We start from the raw sequence: 21243 nt of genomic DNA on the forward strand, positions 1-21243 counted from the left end.
CACAGTGGTGTCATTGACGAATATTGGTCCCTGTTACGTCTTCTGAAGCACTTAGAGCAATAGCGTAGAAGGCAGCCAGAGGTAGCCATCAGGTAGGAACATGAGGACCCAGCATTCCTACAGCTGACTTGCCATCAGTAACAAGACCTTATAAATTATTATCTATATCATTTAGTCTTTGTGTTATGAATTCAAACTTCAGTTAGATTGAATTATACTCTACTAATGTATTTGTTTGTTGCATACAGAAATCAAGAAGTCGTTATAGAAATTTCTTTTGAGACCTCTCCAAAGTCTTCGGCTCTTCAGTGGCTCACTCCTGAACAAACTTCTGGGAAGGAACACCCCTATCTCTTTAGTCAGTGCCAGGTAAAAAAGATCTGGAATGACTTGTTGTACAAAAAGACTCCCAGCACAGTTTACTGAAGCAAAGTGGACAGTGGTCTTATGGATACTCGGGTCTTCCCTAAGACAGCGTTTTAATTTATGTTCTAAAAATGATATGCGGGGCGCCTGGGTGGCTCAGTGGGTTAGGCCTCTGCCTTCGGCTCAGGTCATGGACTCGGGGTCTTGGGATCGAGCCCCGCATCGGGCTCTCTGCTCAGCGGTGAGCCTGCTTCCTCCTCTCTCTGCCTGCCTCTCTGCCTACTTGTGATCTCTCTCTCTCTGTCGGGTAGATAAATAAAATCTTTAAAAAAAAATAAAATAAAATAAAAATGATATGCATTTTCATTGATACCTCATTATTAACACATTCATATATCACTTTTAAAAAGAAACGCCCTTCAGTTTGAAATCATGTCCACTTAAAGTGGACTGTCTAGGTCATATTTCCTGAGTGGGCACTCAAGAAATCATTATAAAATAGAAAGGAAAAAATTAATAAGATGAAAGTAATAGGTACTGGTTATGAAAAATGTTAACAGTAAAGAAATGGAAAGTGAAAGGTCAGATTTTTCAATCTTCTCCACACACTGTTGCCCAGAAGTAACCATCACTGAGATAGGTGTGCAGCCATTTCCAGATTTTCCTTATACTTTAACAAATGTATATGTTATGTAAACATATTAAATGTACAATTTAAACTATTTCTGTTTTCTCTTTTAAAACTAAGAATAAAGAATCCTATCATTAGAGACAATCTGTCACAAGGGTAATACATATTAAACTACCTTCTAAAAGGGGAAAAAACCTAATTCTGTTAGTAATTAAATAATTTACAATTAAAGGAACTCATTTCATTAAACACTTACTGTAGTTTTTATTAGGTACTTTGCACAGTTAATCCTCTCAGTATTCCTAAGTGATAGACACAACCTTAGACTCAAATGTAAATAGGAGTCTAGATGGTATTGAGAAAGGCTGTTCTTTTCCCTCCTTTTCTTCTTAACTTTTACTTTCAAAGTTTGCTGCAAGATTGGAATGTCAAGCCTCTAGCAACACTCCCCACACAGTTCTCCTCAGAACACGGGCGTCCCATTAAATGTTAATAACTAACCAGAACAAGATGGTTTCCTGTTAAAACAAGTGTAAGAATTCAAACAGGTTTCTTTATTGTGGGTCTTTTCAGTCTCCAGGAGGCTAATGCTCCAAATGATTCTGTAAGACAGGAATGTAGTATGCATGGTTCTCAGTTTTATTTCACTAAAGAGCCCTTTTTTTCCTCGGGGTCCCTAATAGCATCTCACTGAGCACTGCTGTTACTCAGGGCGGTGAACAAGAAACAATGCTTAACATTGCTTCATGCTTCAGCTGAACTGTGAGGATTGACCGTACATTAAAATGGGAAATCAGGGGCGCCTGGGTGGCTCAGTTGGTTAAGCCACTGCCTTTGGCTTAGGTCATGATCCCTGGGTCGTCATGGGATTGAGTCCCGCATCAGGCTCCTTGCTCAGTGGGGAGCCTGCTTCTCTCTCTGCCTCTGCCTGCTTGTGCTCTCTCTCTCTCTAATAAATAAATAAAATCTTTAAAAAAAAAAATAAAATGGGAAATCAGACTTTTCTATCCACAAGTCTATTTTTGTTCCTTCAAAAGAGCTGAAAAAAATATGAGACATATTTTTTTAAAAGAACGTGTCTAAGGGCAGTGCTGCAATTTTAATGATTTCTTAACAACTTGATCTATAAGAAAGGGGAATAGCTTTTTCTTTCCCCTCCCCCTTCCCAGGCCATCCACTGCAGAGCAATTCTTCCTTGTCAGGACACTCCTTCTGTGAAATTAACCTACAGTGCAGAGGTAAGTATCACAAATTATTAACCAAATTAAATGACTCCTGTAAGTAAATGTGGTATAAATGATAAGCAGAGTGAAGAGTTGGATTTTTATAGTTAGTAATATTTTACTTAATTAAATTCTACATGAAAAATAACAAAGAAGCTGTGGACCTCATTTTGCATCTCTCTTTTAAAAACTTTATTTTTAAGTAATCTCTACACCCAACTTGGGGCATGAACTTACAGCCCTGAGATCAAGAGTCACACGCTCCAGTGACTGAGCCCGCCAGGTGCCCCTGCATCTCTCTTTCTAAAGGCAGTTTTGAACATTTCTAAAATATATAAATTCAGCCAAAAAGTAAGAGGAAATGGATACTATTCTGATTTTAAAGGAAATTCAGAATAGCAGATCTTAAGACAAAAATTTGGGGACAATGTCTTTTAACTTTTAAAAATTAACATTTGTAGGATTATAGGTTCTAGAAATGCACTCTATAGCCACGTGAACCTCTGTCTAGGTCCCCTAACAGGCTTAGATTGCAGACTTACCTGAACGTTCCCACCTGATTCTTGTAGGTACTGCTAATCATTTTACAAAAAGGACTATAATAATAAGTGAGTCCTAACTAACTAAATGATACTAAATACATACCTACCTACATATGTACATACTAGGTCCCAGGCCAGACCTACTTGGACCAAGCAAATAGAATTGGGGACCAACCTGTCTTTATGGGGGCTTCTTGATTCCAAGATCGTCGCACAGCCGAACCACACCTAGTATGTATAGTGCTGTAGAAAACTGTATACTCGGAGACAAAGAATCTCCAGTTTTGGACTCTTTAACACTTACTGACTGCATGACCTGGGGCAAGTGTTATGACCTCAAAACCTGGAGTTGTCTCATCTGTATTACACACCACTGCCTAAACGAAGGGAGGAAGCAGAACTAAATCATTTCTCGAGTGCTTTTTAGCTCTAGATTTATGGTTGTTGTAGTACTGGCTTTGGAAGTTCTGATTCTGTGTCTGCCTCCAAAATAACTTTAAATACTGGGCCAGGCAAGAAGAATATGAAAGTCTAGAACTTCACGGGATGTATGTTTGCTAGATCATTAATATTGGAGGGCTAGTCCTTGATTCTAGCATTCTTTAGAAATAAAACTTTCAGAATCATAGAGCTTGGGTATACATTTAAATGACCCTAAGTTCTGCTCCGTCAGTGTCTTTTCCAAACAAATTCCCAGAGAAAGTTATTTCACAGCTCTGGGCAATAATTTTTAGTTTCTCACAATCATGACCCTTAAAAAGCTTTTTGATTTGTAACTCCAAGTTTATGGTTTAAATATAAAACTGTTCAAAACTGTATTCGCTGTCCTAAAGTGAGTATACAACCTTGTGAATCTGTTTTGAGGGTGTGGAGGAGGACACAGGTGACCAGCCCTGCCAGGAAGGTTGCTGGATTGTTCTTCCGTAATTTACTCTTTGCTGCAGTCCAGTGAGGTTATTACCCTTGTTTGATGGGGAAACTGAGGCTCAGGCAGGTCATTTTCCAAGGCCATGCAGTTAGTAAGTAGCAGAGCTGGAATTTTAATCTAGTTTCTACCAAATACTCTTAACATGGATGGATGAATGGATAGATAGATAATTCACGTTCATTTTTAAAGAAGCCAGTTTTATTTATTGCTAGTTTATTTATAAACCTGCTAAGTCCAAACTTACTGGGCTCACTGCCTATCGCATAGTTAAGAAGGGGGAAATCTGTTATTTTACACATATAAAAATTAAGGATACATAGAATCTTTTCTTTGGAACTGGAAATGACTTCTCTTCTTGATTAGGTATCTGTCCCTAAAGAATTGGTGGCACTTATGAGTGCCATTCGTGATGGAGAAGCACCTGACCCAGAAGACCCAAGCAGGAAAATCTATAAATTCAGCCAAAAAGTAAGATCTGAGGACCTACATTTTTGTTTTCATTGCTGGTGAACTATAAATAGCTTTTACCTATCCAGAGAGCAAAATTGCTTTATCGTAGCCAATGAGGCTTATCCGAGGCGCGATTATTGCAAATTGAAATATTTCAGAACTTAGAAAGCAGCTTCTGTGGTCTTTTGTGTTCTTCATTTCTTTTGTGCTTGTGAAATGTTGGGCTCTATTCACAGAGTTGGACTAAAGAAAGGGGTCGTTGAATAAGCAAAGTGGGGCACAGAGCCTGATCCCATTTTCTCTCATCACAGTTAGCAGCAGGTTTTCTGTTGTTTCAACTTTGCCCACCCTCCTACCACAGGGCAGGCCTGTGGTTAGTGTTTATAAACAGAGGACCTACATTAGACCAAAACAAACAAAACAAAATAAAAAACTCTGTTACAGTCTTTAAGGTTAAGATTCCTATGTAGCTGGTAATTTGACTTGTATCTTTGACCTTAAATGAATTGCGTGTGTTTACACATGCTTTTTTTTAAATTGACCTTCTTAACAGAACATGTAATTGAACCACAGTAAAATTTTGCTCCCAACCAGTATCTGGGATTCCAAGCTCCCAAACCTTCAGCTTCCTCTTACTGCTGGATTATTTTATATGTCTCTCAAATATACCAGGAGTGGTTTTTAAAAAAGGAAGTAAAAAAATTGTTTCACGTCAAGGAAAAACCCGAAAAACTTTAGGAAAAAACACAGTTCCTTCTTATAAGCTAATTTTTGAGAAATGCTTGATACGGACCTGGTAATATTATGTGCAGGCATGTTTTTCACGTCAGACTGCCTTTCCTAGTAAAATAAAAGAGAATAGATGTTCTGAAATGTTTTACATCACAATTTTGAACTATTTAACTCCCTAAAAATGAGAATGGTGAGATCTGAAAAGGAATTTACATTTAAATATGGATTGTCTTACTCTAACATTTCTAAGCACTAATTCGTGTGTGTGTGTGTGTGTGTGTGTGTGTGTGTGTGTGTGTTTATTTATTTATTTTTTGCTCCTTTTAGGTGCCCATGCCCTGCTACTTGATTGCTTTAGTTGTTGGAGCTTTAGAAAGCAGGTGAGCTTTTGAACAAATTTTGAGGTTTACAAAAAGATTAAGCGTGAAGTATCTTGAAACTCTGGCAGGATTAACTAGCAGCTCATTTATGCACATCACAAGATATCAAGCTGCAAATATTCAAATCTAATTATAAAATGTAAATAACAATGAATTTTAAATGAAAAAAGTCTTTACCAGTCACTGTTCAGCTTTTCCAGGTATTCCAGAGTGAGCATGCTCTGCCTTTAGTTAGAGATCTGGATTCTAATACAAGTTTGAACTGGTTACTTCTCTTAACTTCCATTTCCTCAATCTCGAAATTGCAGTATCTCCCTTTCCCTGAACAAGTGAGGTAAGATATGTTAAAGCAATTGGAAGGGGGCGCCTGGGTGGCTAAGTGCGTTAAGCCTCTGCCTTCGGCTCAGGTCATGATCTCAGGGTCCTGGGATCGAGCCCCGCATCGGGCTCTCTGCTCAGCGGGGAGCCTGCTTCCCCCTCTCTCTCTGCCTGCTTCTCTGCCTACTTGTGATCTCTCTTGCTGTGAAATAAATAAATAAAATCTTTAAAAAAAAAAAAAAAAAGCACATGGAAGCCTATAAATACTATAGAAATAAAAGATATTTTATTAAAAACCCCGCATCAGGCTCTCTGCTCAGCGGGGAGCCTGCTTCCCCCTCTCTCTCTGCCTGCTTCTCTGCCTACTTGTGATCTCTCTTGCTGTGAAATAAATAAATAAAATCTTTAAAAAAAAAAAGCACATGGAAGCCTATAAATACTATAGAAATAAAAGATATTTTATTAAAAATTTACCAATAGCTAGGGTGCCCTTCCTTCTTAATTTTTTGCTAAGTCTTACTGCTAAACAGCTGAAAATTAAGAATATGGGTAGGTCTTACTTTCTTTAAATTGCCAGAAATGTGGACAAGATCAAGAAGTCAGGCAAACCCAGCTCCAGCTCCAAGCAGTTACTATGAGCATCCTTGGGCAGCTCACCTCTGAGTTTCCTTTTCTTCTCCTAACGGCTGGAAAGAATAGTATGTACCTCAAAGGATTTTTGTGAGAATTAACCGACCCAATATAGGTAAAGCTCCCAGCCTATGGGAAACACTCATTAGATGATGATTCTAGGAATTGTCAGAGTGCCGACCATTACAAGGGCTTATCCTGTGCCGACCCCCAAGCTTTAGGGCACGGAATCCCCCCAGTTCCGTGGAATAGATAGATGGGATTGCTTTTCCCATCTGACCTATAAAGGAACTGATGCTCGGTGAGTATTAATAACCGCCTCACAGTCACACAGCTAGGAAGGGTCAGGGCCAGGACCGAGATCTAGGCTGGCTGACTTTGCAGCCCACGCCGCAAACATGTGCCCTGTCAGGCAGGATAGCCGCTGACCCGCATGGGGCCTGCGATGTGTGTGAAATATGCACTAGATTGCTAAACACTTGGTAGGAAAAAAAGGACGTCAACTCTTTCATCGGTAATTTTTATGTTGATTACATCTGGAAATGATACTACTTTGGATGTATTGGGTTAAACAAAGTGTGTTAAAATTGATTTCATCTGCTTCCATTTTGCTTATTTTACATGTGGCCGCTAGGCAACTAAAAATGATATATGCAGCTCATACTTGGGGCTCTCATTAAATTTGTTGGCCAACAGCAGGTTGGTTACCATCGCTGCCCAGTATGGTTCCAGAGACTGGTAGCTTTGGCATCACCTGGGAGTTGGGTAGAAATGCAAATTCTTGGGTCCTATCCCAGAGCTACTAAATCAAAATTTGCATATGTCATCATATGCATCAGTATGCACTTTAAATTTGGAGAAGCAGCTCCTCTAGAGTCTACTGCCTCTCTGGGGCACGACATCTCAGCAAAATCTTGTTGTCTGGGGTTTGGCTCCGCGGAAAATTTTTAGGACGCAATTTAGATGAAAAAAATATTGTTGTGTTCTAGTCCTTTGTAAGTGATACGCACTTCTATTTGTTTCTCCTGGTTTTACACTGTGGCTAAAAATCCCACAAAATTTACTCTCTTAACCATTTTTACGGGTATGGCCCAGTAATCAGTATCGCCCAGTAAATCCACATTGTTGTGAAACAGATTTTCAGAACTCTCATTTTGTAAAACTGAAACTCTGTACCCTTTAAACAACAATTCCCATTTCCACCTCCTTCCAGCCCCTGGTAACCAGCATTCTACTCTCTGTTTCTATGAGTTTGAACACTTTAGAGACCTCCTAAGTGGAATCAGAGTATTTGTTCTTTCATGACTGGCTTGGGTTGTTACTCAGCATAATGTCCTCAAGCTTCAGCCATGTTCTAGCATGTGACAGGATTTCCTTCTTTTTCTGTTTGTTTCTTCTTCTGTGAGTGTTCAACCTTTAAGTACATAGCAAATAACCCCTTACTGAGCCTGACTGGGGGATCCCCAAAGTTCTTACCAGAGCCAGTTAGCTAATCTTCGGGGGCACCTTACATCTCTGTTTTCATGTGGCCCAGACGGTGCCTCCTCAGAGAGCTGCGTATTTTCTGGTGTGCACACAGCAGTGGACTGTATCTCAGAGAAGCTGTTAAACCTCCCCTCCTCCCAGAGCACATGGTAAATCTTCCTACTGTCGGGCTTTTTATATACTACTTTAGCTCTTTCCTAGAACCAAATGAATAATGTGTCTTGAACTTCATTTTTATTAAGCTTTTTAATTTTGCAGGCAAATTGGCCCAAGAACGTTGGTTTGGTCTGAGAAAGAGCAGGTGGAAAAGTCTGCTTATGAATTTTCTGAGGTTAGTCATAGAGTTACCCTTTTTAATAATCCTGGTAGACAATAGATTTAAGATTTTAAGTATGGCAGCACCTGGGTGGCTCAGTGGGTTAAAGCCTCTGCCTTTGGCTCAAGTCATGATCCCAGGGTCCTGGGATCGAGCCCCGCATCGGGCTCTCTGCTCAGCAGAGAGCCTGTTTCCCCCTCTCTCTGCCTGCCTCTCTGCCTACTTGTGATCTCTGTCTGTCAAATAAATAAAAATAAAATCTTTAAGAAAAAAAAAGACTTTAAGTATGAAATGCAATGGTGTTTCTGTTCTCTGACCACATCAGAGAATCAAATATCTTATTCTTTGTGGTTTTGCAGTTGCTATTTTTTTTTTTGCATCAGTATTATTTAAAAGGAGCATCCTTAATTCATAACCTTCGTAGAAAGCAATATGTACTTTCAAGAAATTCATCACTGTAATGACTAAGACATGTAAATATATATGCGTTCATTTTCCAGACTGAATCTATGCTTAAAATTGCAGAAGATCTGGGAGGACCGTATGTATGGGGGCAGTATGACCTGTTAGTCCTCCCGCCGTCCTTCCCTTATGGCGGCATGGAGAATCCTTGCCTCACGTTCGTAACTCCCACTCTGCTGGTGAGTGTGAGCCTGTCTGTGTGCACGGCTAAGTTCTCCTCGCATGTACAGCTGGATGTGAAGAGCCTTAGGCTCCTGATCATCTTTTTTTTTTTTTTTAAACAATATTTTCTCTTATTTGTATAACTCCTCTTCCTGATATTATTGCTTATTATGGTTATTTTCGTCATCTCATTTTATCAAAAGGAAGTAAGTTAGCCATTAGGGAGACGAGAACCAAAGGTGTATGGGGGTGGTGGGGGAGGGGAGGTGGTGTCACACCAAGGTAGGGACAAATTCTGTATCCAGACAGAGAAACTAGACCATTTATACTCGGCATGTAGGGGCGGGTCGAACAAAACGAACAAAAACTCACTTTAGCATGTATAGGGAAGGATTAGACCTACAGTATATAATTTATATGCCTTTGTATGCTACTTTAAATCACTGCAGACTTTTCTTAAGTATGCTGTGGGTAATTAGGTGAGAATAAGGTACATAAAGGAAATAAGAACAGATATTTTTAAAATGGAAGGAGAAATGTTTCCTGGAAGTTAGAGATAGGTATGCTGGGCTTCCTGGTCCTGGAAAAATTCCCCAGATGAGGGAGAGAAAGAGTCATGCTATTTATTTATTTATTTATTTATTGGTCCTGCATGTTTGGTTTTATTTTCCCAATACATACTCTGGTCTTGAACCCCTTTGAGTACGATAATAGAAATACAGTGCACTATTAATGTCGGAATACATCCTGATGTAGGCAGTCTTTTAAATGTAGTCTGTAATTTGAATACTAAGGTACTTTTCTTCTTTTTTAGGCAGGAGACAAGTCACTCTCCAACGTAAGTTAAAATTTATTATCGCAGTCTTACCCTCAAAGAACTAAGAATTCAGCTGATTTTTAAAATATCCATTGTATTGTTATGTTGAAGATATGGTTATAAAAGATAACTCGGGGGTTGTTGTTACATTAACAGTTAGATTTAATAGACGTCATAACATTTTATGGTCTGATTTCTTCATATGTTTATGAAATGCATTTTAAAGGAGTGATGTGTCCATTTAATATTTTCTAAATAACTTTTTGTTTCTAATTTTTTAAACTATACTTTTGTCTTTGGCTAAGTGATGATTTGTTTGTTCAACTAACTCCCTAAATATCTCAGCTGATTTTAAAAAGAAATTGAACAATGTGGAACTGAAAGAACTAGAATGCTTACGTATGGAGTTATTTTAGAATAAGGCAATGCGTTCTACTAATCCCTTCCACTGTTTACTATACGTTTCTACTTTAGGTTATCGCACATGAAATATCTCATAGCTGGACAGGAAATCTAGTGACCAACAAAACTTGGGACCACTTTTGGTGAGATTTTTAAATTATGATTACTTTTCTTTATCGGTTCTTCTTATTAATTTCCTTCCCTGCATCCCGCCGCTCCAAACTGGTTTTGCGGAAATATCTTGTTTTTCTTTGTCGTCATCTTTTAGGTAGACAGTTTAAAAAATTTCACAATGCTTGTCAGTGTTAGGAGGAGTAAGAGTATTCGGCTTGTGCTTCTTACTTAGTGCTGGTAGCATCACATTTTAATACGTGGGAAAAGAAAACGAGAACTGTGGCTGGATTTTTCCCCGCTGCCGTCCAGGTGGCTGCATTTCCCATAGCTCTGAGCAGAATCTGCTTAGACAGTAGTGTCCATGCTTTACAATGTTTTACTCTGTAGCAAAGCCAAAAAGAAAATACCTTGTTGATTAAATTTCTTGTTCCTTTCAGCTGTGTCACTGTTCTTATTTTATTTACCAAAAAAAAAAAAAAAAAAAACTTTTTAGGTTAAACGAAGGACATACTGTGTATTTAGAGCGCCACATTTGTGGACGACTGTTTGGAGAAAAGTTCAGACATTTTCACGCACTGGGAGGATGGGGAGAACTACAGAATTCGGTAAGTGGGTCATGCTTCGAAAAGCATTTCTCCAAAGTTGTACAGGCATTTGAAAGTTTAGTTTGTAAACTAGCTTTCCTAAGTAGCAACAAGAAAGCCAGGTGTGGAAAATCAAGCAGATACTGGTATAATATTCTATTTTTTAAGCTTTTATTTATTTGTTTGAGAGAGAGAGTGGCGGGGGTGGAGGGCCTACATCAGAGGGGAGGGGCAGAGGGAGAGAGAGAAACCCCAAGCAGACTTGGTGCTGAGCACAGAGTCCTACATGGGGCGCAGTTGGAGGACCCTAAGGTCATGACTTGAGCCAAAGCAAAAGAATTGGACGCTTAATCCACTGAGCCACCCAGGCGCCCTGGTATAATATGGTATTGATACATGCTAGTCATTATCTTGTATAATGTCATGTTCATGACCAGTAGGACCTCATTGGGTCTTTGCCATTAATACAATTACTTAGTTTGAATTTTTCATTGTTCCCTCCCAAAGGCTGAATTTGCTGACCAGGCATTGAAACATTTTCCTAGTTTTTTATAAGAATAAAGCCTACTACTGAACAGGAAATACCACGGAACATGACACAAGTAGGCATTCCATTAACAGACTTAGAGAAATTTGTGCTAACATACCCTACAACTTCTAGTCTTTCAGTGTAAGTTCCCCTAAAGTTATGCCTTTGAGCGAAGTCATACTTCCTTATTAGCTTGCTTGCGTGCTAATAACCAGTATCCATATTTGAACATTCATCTAATTTTGTGTCTTGCAGATAAAGACTTTTGGAGATACACATCCTTACACCAAACTTGTGGTTGATCTGACGAATGTGGACCCCGATGTAGCATATTCTTCAGTGCCCTACGAGAAGGGCTTTGCTTTACTCTTTTACCTTGAACAACTTCTTGGGGGTCCAGGCAAGTAGTTGGCATTTTCTGATTTTTGTTTGTTTGTTTGTTTGTTTGTTTTTGAGGGCAATGTGAAGAATAAGGAAAATTTTTAACTGTTGTTTTTGTCTCATTTTATTCTTTTGTTTCATTTTGTGTGTAGCTGCTAAAGAAAACCCGTATCATTTTCTAATGTGACCTCTCTACTTTAAACCTTGAATAAGTTGAATGCAAAACTGTGTTGCATGACTTTAAAGAAAACTCATCAGTATTTTATTTATTTATTTATTTATTTTTAAAGATTTTATTTATTTATTTGACAGAGAGCACAAGTAAACAGAGCGGCAGGCAGAGGGAAAGAGAGAGAAGCAGGCTCTCCGCTGAGCAGAGAGCCCCATGCGGAGCTCGATCCCAGGACCCTGGAATCATGACCCGAGCCAAAGGCAGCCGCCCAACCAACTGAGCCTCCCAGGCGCCCCAGAAAACTCATCAATATTTTAAAAAATTAGGAAAATAGTATATACTCCTTGAAAAAAATTCTGTAGTACAGAAGTTTCTAAGCATGACAAGTGAAGAGTCCCTGAGCCCCTTTCCAGTCCCCAGATGACCAATGTTAGCACTTTGGTGTCCATGGTTCCTGGTCTTTTTCTAAGCATAAATGAACAAACAGACAAATAAATATATTTTAATTACAGAAAGTAGATCATTGGGGCGTGTGTGTGGCTTAGTGGGTTAAGTGTCTGCCTTTGGCTCGGTCATGATCCCAGCATTCTAGGATCGAGCCCCACATCAGGCTCCCTGCTAGGTGGGGAGCCTCCTTCTCCTCCTCCCCACTAGCACTTTCAGTCTCTAAGTAAAATCTTTAAAAAAAATAAGAAAATGGATCACTTTATACACATAGACACACACATTTGTTCTACCTTTGTTTTTTTTTTTTTAATTCAGCAGTGTTCCACATACATCCTGTCAGAACATAGTAATCTACCTTATACCCTTTAATGTCACTGTAGCTGTCCATGATGTAGATGTGCTGAATACATGTAACTTTCCCCTACTGATGGGTGTTGGGCTCTTATCCTTTGTCCATGGACTTCGAAGCCCCTCCCTCACCCACACGCATTCTGCCTGTCCCATCTCCTTCTCCTCCTCTCAGGTCACACTAGGCCATTACTTTTAGAATTTATGTTGTGGGTTCCTTCTCTGTTTCTTCATTGCATTGGCCTCTTGTCATTCAGATTTCTTTTCTCCCTTCCACCAAATTACATATATTTTTCAAGGCCTGGCTTAAGTCCTACAACCTGATTTGAACATTCTTCAACTCCCTAAAGCCCTTGTTGGTTTCCCTATTCTCTGAAAGCTCTCTGTTCTCCCTGGTCAAAAGTATCATACCAAGCACCCCCAAAATGTTCAATAGTTACCTTTCCATTAATCAACTTTTTTTTTTTTTAAACTCTTAGAGGTTTTCCTAGGATTCCTAAAGGCTTATGTTGAAAAATTTTCCTACAAGAGCATAACCACTGATGACTGGAAGGATTTCCTGTATTCCCACTTTAAAGATAAGGTTGGTTTTAAAAAGCTTTCTTATTTTCTATGCCCAGTATACCTGTGTTTAATGGCTATTTGTTAGGCTGATTTGAATTCCTTCATAGTAGTACTGGTTTAGAATTTAAGATTCAGCCTTTCGTGGTACTTTTTCCTATGTAAAATGTGATCTCAACAATATGAACTAACGTGAATATTTTGGAGAGATCTGCAATAGTAGGTTTCAGAAATTTAGTTCTTGTATATAATTAATTTTCCTGCTTTATTTAACAGAATAATGCTGATTAATATAAATTTATTTTAGGAAAGAGTCTTAGAAGTTATCTTAACATGTTAGTACAGGTAAATTATAGATTTGAGGACCTAAAAGTTTTAGATAGTCACACCTCCCCCACCGCACCCCCAATGGAAAAAGTTATTCCGTAGCAACCTTGGTGTTCATTGTGTTCACAGGTTGATCTTCTCAATCAAGTTGACTGGAATGCGTGGCTTTACTCTCCTGGAATGCCTCCTGTAAAACCCAAGTCAGTCCTTCCCGTTAATGCTTTCCTTCTCACTCTCCAGAATTCTTGGGCTCCTCAAGATACTCGACAGGGTTTGATGACTTCCTTAAGCTGTAACCAGTTACAGAGCAGATGTCGTAGGTGTTTGACCCTTAACCCTGAGGTCAAAAGAAACATTTCCATGAATTATAAATTCAGTTAATTCCAAGTCATGATGGAATGCCTCCTTTCAGCTGAAGGATGGTGATACAGAGAAGATATTTTCCTTTCTTTCAACACCTCTGAAGTAAGAAATACAACCTGTATAAGTGTAATGTCCATCATTACGGCAGTGTTCTAAGATGTCAGCCGCATTTCCAGAAGAGGCACATTAGGCTTAGTGAGGTAAAGGTCTTCTGCCGCAGTTTGCACAGTAAGTAGTTAGGGTTGAGATTCAAACCCTGGCAGTCTTTACCCCTCTGCTATACTGCCTTTTATACCACCCTTGAATCAGAGACCTAAACTCTGGTCCTCACGCGTCATGTGAGGATGCAAACTACCACATGTTCCAGCCGGGACCATGCTGTCCCCTCCACCCCCCTCCGGCAGTACTCTTTGCCAGATCATTCCAATCTCAGCTCAAGATCCACTTCCTCATGGAAATATTCCTTGACATCTCTGACCAAGTCCGGTTCCTATTTAGGGTTTCCTGGTGCTGTGTATGGCCTCTTCATTGCTATTACCACATGGTAATTTTAATTTGTGTGATAAAGTCTTTCTCCTTCACGACACTGAAGCACCGTGAGAGCTGCGCTCCCACCTGGTTTTGCTCCCTGCTTTTCTTAGGATCTTGCCATAAGTAAGGGCTGCTTCCCTTCCCCTGGCTAATCCTTACCTAGTTCTTATGACAACGAAAAGGAAATTTCAGGACACCCAGAAAGAGATCAGCAGAGGTTTTGTATGGTTCTGTTGTTCCTTATGAAATCAGTGCTAAGGAATGTTCTAGTTGAAGGTGATTTACTGCCTGAGCAATTTACTGCCTCTGATCCCATTTGGTCTTGGAGACAAACAAAAGGCTTTCTCTGTAGTCCACAGCCCAACTACTTCATGAAGATTAACTGGCAGCTACTTCAAAGGAGAGCACTGCGTTAACTGGCTAATAATCTCCCCTAGGGCTCAAACTCTCTTTCAGAGGTGCAGAGGCAACTTCTAATCAAAACTCATTTCATTTAGGCCCACAGGGGCAGGTACCCCCACTGTTCTCTAATAGAAACATTTCACAGCAAGCAAGCATCATTTATGGACAAAGAGGGATGTTTTGCAAGAATTCTTGTACCTTATACAGTCTCTTCCACTGTTGTTGCAACACAGGGGATTTATTTTCTAAGTTAAGAACACACAGATTTTAGTGCCATTTGCTTTGCTTTAAGAGTTTGTTATTTTCACTTTCTTCTGAAAAGAGAGGAATAAAATCATCACATGATGACTCGGAGTCTCCCAAGGGTCTCTCATGACACCATCATTTCCCTGGTGTCTAGAGCAGTGCCTGCCACATAGGCACTCGCAGATTTGTTGGATGGTTACGAAGTCAGAAGATAGTTGGAACAACAGAATGTAATATCCATGAAAGCAAGGACTTTGTGTTGTCATGAGCCCCTAGAACTGTGCCTGGCACACAGCAAACCCTAAACGTGCCCACCTGGGTCCCAGCACCTTCAGCGGATGCTACTGAAGCATCTGACCGTCTTCCCTCAGGTGGTGAGGCTTTCTCTCTGGAGGATAATCAGGTGTTTCATTAATCTGGTAACCACTTGGATTTCCAAGTTTTCCGATGACATCAGTATATTGAAGTCAGGTAGAAGATGTCCTGTTTCCGACAGTCAGGAGTTCCTGATTGGCCTTTCCTTTCCTTTTTCCTTTCCTTTCTCTCTCACTCTCTCTTTCCTTCTGACTCCTTTCTCTTCTCTATTTATTTTTGTTTATTTGAGAGAGAGAGTGAGCAAGAGAGAGCAAGCACATGAGCAGGGAGGAGGGGCAGAGGCAAAGGGAGAAGCAGACTCCCCCGATGAGCAGGAAGCCCAACGCAGGGCTGGATCCAATGACCCTGAGATCATGACCTGAGCTGAAGGCAGACACTTAACTGACTAAGCCACCCAGGTGCCTCCTTAAATAAAGCTCAAGGAGGCACCTGGGTGGCTTAGTCAGTTAAGTGTCTGCCTTCAGCTCAGGTCATGATCTCAGGGTCCTAGGATCTAGCCCTGCTTTGAGCTCCCTGCACAGCGGGGAGTCTACTTCTGCCCCGCCACCCTCCCATGCAGTCTCTCTTGGACTCTCACTCTTTCTCTCAAATGAATAAATAAAGTCTTTTTAAAAAAAACTTTGGAAAATTAAGTATGTTCTGTAACTTTACATTTATGGAAAAGCATGTAATTTTTATGAAGTTGAATCTCTGGTATTTTTTCACTTGCAGTTATGATATGACTCTCACAAATGCCTGCCTTGCCTTAAGTCAACGGTGGATGACTGTGAGTACTAACGTGTGATTTTGACCCCTTTTTGAATTGTACAAATATGTCTCTACTCAGGAAGGCGGTGGCGGGGACGGGAGCAGGTGGATACTTGATTCACAAACTCAAGTATTTGGAAAAGTCACTCATGAGTCAAGTTTGTCTGAAGAGGTAGTATACCAGCCCTCAGTGTGTAAAGTTAAGTTTGCCCAGGGGAGCAAATAGATATTGGTGGTATTAGTTCTTCTTTTCTTCCTTCAAGTCTTAAAAAAGGTATGGAGAAATATTTGCCTGTTCTCTTCTTTTTCTCATCAGTCATTTGTAAGATACTGCTTCAAATAGCCCTTACCCATGCAGGTGAATCTAAAATGATCTTAGGTGAGTGCTGGTGTCACCTGTGAGGGAAGAACAAGGGCACTTGGGTTCTATCTGCCGGTGTTAGTGTTGACCGCTATGGAAGCTCCTAGAAATAGCTGCTTTGTGCATTTCCTGAAACAAAACCCTTAGAAAACAGAGTGCAGATGTGCCCTGGGTAATGCTTTTGGGAAAAATAGCGGAAAGTGTAGGAATAATCCTTGTAGGGGAAGAAAAGGAATTTTCCACGCACCCTCTGAGTTCTTAGTGGAGACCTCTGTAAGAAAAGGCAGATTAACAGGAGAAAAACAAAGGTATCCGTGTGTCTACCTCATGTATTCATGGGAGGGGCCCACGGAAAAATGAGTTACTCAGAGGTGGCTCAGAATTCAGGATTAAATACCATTTCGGTAAGAAAAGAGAAGCCTTTTAGGCGAAAATAAAGGATTTTTAGGAAAGATAAATGGGCCCTTAGAAGAATAAGTAAGTATTGGGACAAAGTTTGTCTGGGTGTGGTGTCAGCTTTTTTTTTTTTTTGTTCCTGATAAGAGTCAATCTTGCCTGATTGATGAAACTCCCAGGGAGGGGATCTAGGACAATTGGGTTCCTTTTGGAAAATCTGTCTGTGTGCAGTTGGGAGAAAACCTCTCCTTGCCATTCCTGTTTTTCAAGAGCCTGCACTAAAAGAATCGGTGTATTTGGGGCTGGCATATTCTGCTAGTCTTCATGCTGTTACTGCAACAAATTTAGATGTCGCCTTTTGACACTTATTCCTAAAGTTTAGAAATAAATAATGATACTGAACAGGAAGTGATGCGTAGCATGAAAAAGACACAGATGAAGTAACAAGAGGTCACCAGAAAGAGCCAATACTTGCACCTGGTTTGGGGGGGGTTGGCGTGAAGTGCACTGAGGTTGGCTGCAGCGTGGAGGAGAGCTTTGTCTAGAAGAGGGTAGTTCAGCTAGGACTGAGCATGGTTTGGGCATGGAGGAGGTAGAGGAGGACATTCTGGGTGGGAGGGACACAGTTCGAACAGGTTTATTTTTTTTTAAGCAGCAACGAAACATGGAGCCTAGGTGGAGAGGCGAGATAAAGAAAGAGGCATAGAAAGCTCTGGGTTTTGAGGGGAACTCTCTGAGAGCCAGAAGGAGGAAGAAAAATCAGGAGTAAGGCCAATCGGAGTAAGTAAGTAAATGGAACCAGAAACCCCAGGGAAGAGATACTGTCCTTTAAAATAAAATATAAACATCTTTCTGAAGATTCTTACAACATCATAACAAAGTCAGGATATTACTGACTTTTTAGATCTAGGTCAGGATCTTTTCGAGTGGGGTAGAGAATATCTAGGCCGCTATCTCCGCCCCCCACCCTAGGCAGGCTAGTCACGCACGTCTGCATGTGCATGGTCAGTACCTGGCCGGGAGAGGTAGGCTTCCGGCATTCAGTGTCATAACCACAGGGACCAGAGGTGTTAAGTGATGATTAGAGGAGGGATTTAATTACGTACGACAAATCATTTAGGAAAGCTTGATCCCTATGCAGGGTGAGAAATCTGGTAACACCTCTTGCCACAGATCATGGTTCGCTATTCTTCCTATGTCTTGAATCTCATGTTCGGTGTAGTTCACAGACGTGTCGTTGGAAAAAAGCGAAAGAGAAATCCAAGGGACACTGGGTCTTTTAACAACAATGTGTTGTGTTAGGACCTCAGTTTTCATTTGAAAAATGTATTCCAGCCCCCCTGGTAGAACTGCTCCTGATCTCTGCTTAGAAACTCCTGTAGGCTCAGCGGTCAAGGTGGAGGACTGTAAATAGGGCAGTGTCAGTAGGAGTGGGCAGTGTCAGGGACAGACTGAGGGCTCGCTTTCATCTCCGGAGTCACTAGTGACTTGTTGCCTTGTGTGATCGTCCAGTTGGTTTTCTCATATTAAGTAAAAGCAAACAGAAAAAATGTATATCACCTGTTTGAAGGTGTAAAAATCAACTGTAAAACAAAAGCCTGTGTACCCACCGCCAACCTAAGAAAGAAAACCTCACCGGCACTGTTGGAGCGCCCCCTCCCCACCTCATCCACTCTCTGCCCACCTTGCCTTCCCAAGAGGGTAACCATTACCTTGAACTTGGGCTTATCATTCTACTGCTTTTCATGTTTTTACCACTTATGATAGGTCTTTAATAGATAGTTTAAATTTCCACGTTTTTGAGCAGAGAATGAGATCTGTAAGTTTTGACACTAAGGTATGGTTTCCCAGTGGGATAGAAAGGGGAGGAAGGTGTAAAATAATATTTCTTTACAAGGATATGTTTTTATACATTAAGTTTTCTGGAAGGATAAACAAGGAACTATTAATATTGGTTACTGAGGAAAGACGGAGCAAAAACAAAGGAATTTTTCATTCGGCCCTGTTTGATTTTTAAAACACTGCCTATATTTCTTTTCAACTTAAAAAAAAAAAAAACAAACCCTAGTTTGTGTAGAAGACAGTAGAGGGGGTTCCCCAAAAAGTTAAAAATAGAACCCTATGATCCAGTAATCACACTATTTAGTGTATTTACCCAAAAGTAACAAAAACACTAATTCAAAGGGATACATGCACCCCTATGTTTATAGCAGCATTATTTATAATAGCCAAACTATGGAAGCAACTCAAGTGTCCATCGACAGATGGATGGATAAGGAATATCTACGATGGTATACATCTATAATGGACTATTATCAGCCATAAAAAAGAATGAAATCTCATTTGCAAGGCCATGAATGGAGCTAGAAAGTATAATGCTAAGCGAAATAAGTCAGATACTGTACGATCTCACTCCTATGTGGAGTACAAGAAACCAATGAGCAAAGGGAAAAAGTGAGAGAGACAACTGAAGAAACAGACTCTCAACTAGAGAGAGCAAACTGATGGCTGGGGGGTGGCCAGGGGGATGGGTGAAACAGGTGATGGGGATTAAGGAGTGCACTTGTCCCATTGAGCACCGGGTGATAAATGGAAGTGTTGAATCACTATATTGTACACCTAAAACTCATATGACAGTATATATTAACTATACTGGAGTTAAAATTAAAAATAATAAAAGGAAACCCTAGTTTAAAAGAATTTAAAGCTGCTTTTAAAGAATTAAAAATACTTACTTTGGTAAGCTTTATTTAATATTTCTTAATCATATCCTCCAAGATTTTTGGCAGTGAGTCCTAAATAGAAAAGTACAGACCGACTTTTCTTTTTCTTAGATGATTTCCAAGATTAGCTGGGAAAAGCAGAATGTATGGGCATGGAGGGAAACCTCCGTTTGTGGTCCTACCAGTTCATTAGTGTGATATTTAAGAGAATGTGCAATTTGATCCTTTACCCAGATTTTTTAATTGGCCTATTAATTAGTTATATGCTTTTTTAATGTTTTCTTTACTTTGAAAATCCATATATCTGGAATGGTACAAAGGATGTCAAAAGTTTCTTCCACTTTTACTAGTAATAGTCTAATTTCTCTTAAGTAATACAGATTTTAGGAATCATGTCAGCTCTTTAAGTTATAGTAACATCATCTCGAAACTATTAAAGTAGCTAAGGCTGAAATATATTTTTTCACCACCTTAGGCGTCCTTGTATTTGTCTTTTTCTTAATCTTTACTTTTATGTCCAATAAGCCAATAAATATTATTAAATCGCACATGAATGGAGATAACCAGGTAACATTTATTGTAGGCCAAAGAAGAGGATTTAAATTCATTCACCCCAGCAGACCTGAAGGATCTCTCTTCTCATCAGTTGAACGAATTTTTAGCACAGATGCTCCAGAGAGTAAGTACGAGTCCAAAACATGAGAAATTACAACGGGCGTAACAAAAGCATGGCATTTATGTCAAGCCCAGTTTGTGGGGGGGGGGGAATGTTAACGTGAAAACTAATGGAAAAAAATAACTTCTAAAACTCATTCATTTAAAGACACCGGTTGAATGCTTAGTGTTGTTGAGAATATGAAAATATGTAAGAAAGAAATATACCATGTCCTCAAAAAGCTTATAATCTAGTAGAAAAGGTCACACGTACAAAATGTGGCAATAAAAGGAGGCATATTTTAGGTACCATTTGAGAAAAGCTGAGTCAGTGAAGGAGAATTCCCTTCTGAATGGCAGTCAAGGAAAGGTTTTGTGGGAGTGGGGCTTGCTTTGCCCAACATTAGCAGAGGTCTCAGGGAGTCACAAGCCTCAATGTTGTGGAAGTTAATGAAGATAATTCTAGAACGGCTAGTGGGATCAGATGTGATGAATCTTGAATGCTAAGCTAAGAATCTTGGGTTTTGTTTTAGTAGGTGGTAGAGTAGGGAAATAGCTAACATTTTTAACAGGAAAGTCATTTGAAGAGAGGGTGGTTATCAAAGAGTCTGCCAGTAGATCGATATGAGGAACATGGGTGGAGAAATTCTTGGGGAGACTTGGAGAACACGTTGTGAGGGGGAAGAAAAGGAGGGAATAGGCCAGATGAGCAGGGTTGAAGGGTGAAGGCATGTGATTTGTGACTGACTGGATTTGGCGGTTAACAGGAAGGAGTCCAAGCAGATTTTAAGGTTTCAAACCCAGGTAATTAAAAGAATATGAGAAATGGGAAGGAGAGGCTACATTTTGAGAGGGAGAAAGTGACGGGGTCTTTACCGTCTTGGGCCTGAGGACCTCGAGAGTGGTAGAGAAGACTGGACAGACTTTCCTATGGAAGCAACACAAAAGGAAGAATAGGATTTAAGGCAACAGGGGCTTTGCAAGAATCCATTTTTAGGGCATCAAGTCACCGAGGTTTCATAAATGTCTGCAGCACCTGACGGGATGTCTCCAGAAGAGGTGTGGCAAAAATTAGTGAAAGTTGGGGGTCTAGGAGGTGACCTCAACCGGTGGACCTACCAGGGTGGACTTGGAGTTT

At 40.1% G+C, this 21243-nt stretch overlaps 1 protein-coding gene across 2 annotated transcripts in view; it reads left to right on the plus strand.

Moving 5' to 3' along the window:
- Positions 1-21243, plus strand: part of LOC111142099 (leukotriene A4 hydrolase) — a 32461-nt gene that overhangs the window by 8170 nt on the left and 3048 nt on the right. Inside the window, exons 3-16 of one of the 2 annotated variants that reach the window (XR_002640238.1) lie at positions 249-369; positions 2167-2235; positions 4054-4158; positions 5200-5252; positions 7944-8016; positions 8502-8642; positions 9440-9463; positions 9917-9987; positions 10452-10563; positions 11327-11471; positions 12899-13002; positions 13437-13507; positions 15936-15994; positions 20035-20130. Coding sequence is in view for 1 of the 2 variants with exons in the window: in XM_022495053.1 (XP_022350761.1) it covers positions 249-369; positions 2167-2235; positions 4054-4158; positions 5200-5252; positions 7944-8016; positions 8502-8642; positions 9440-9463; positions 9917-9987; positions 10452-10563; positions 11327-11471; positions 12899-13002; positions 13437-13507; positions 15936-15990; positions 20035-20130 (1240 nt within the window). In the remaining variant the exon portion in view is untranslated. The remainder of the gene's footprint in view (positions 1-248; positions 370-2166; positions 2236-4053; positions 4159-5199; positions 5253-7943; positions 8017-8501; positions 8643-9439; positions 9464-9916; positions 9988-10451; positions 10564-11326; positions 11472-12898; positions 13003-13436; positions 13508-15935; positions 15995-20034; positions 20131-21243) is intronic. The other variant, XM_022495053.1, reaches the window with a different exon arrangement.

Source organism: Enhydra lutris, unplaced genomic scaffold (assembly GCF_002288905.1).
Source record: "Enhydra lutris kenyoni isolate GAN:26980312 unplaced genomic scaffold, ASM228890v2 scaffoldscaffold7, whole genome shotgun sequence".
NCBI lineage: Eukaryota > Metazoa > Chordata > Mammalia > Carnivora > Mustelidae > Enhydra > Enhydra lutris.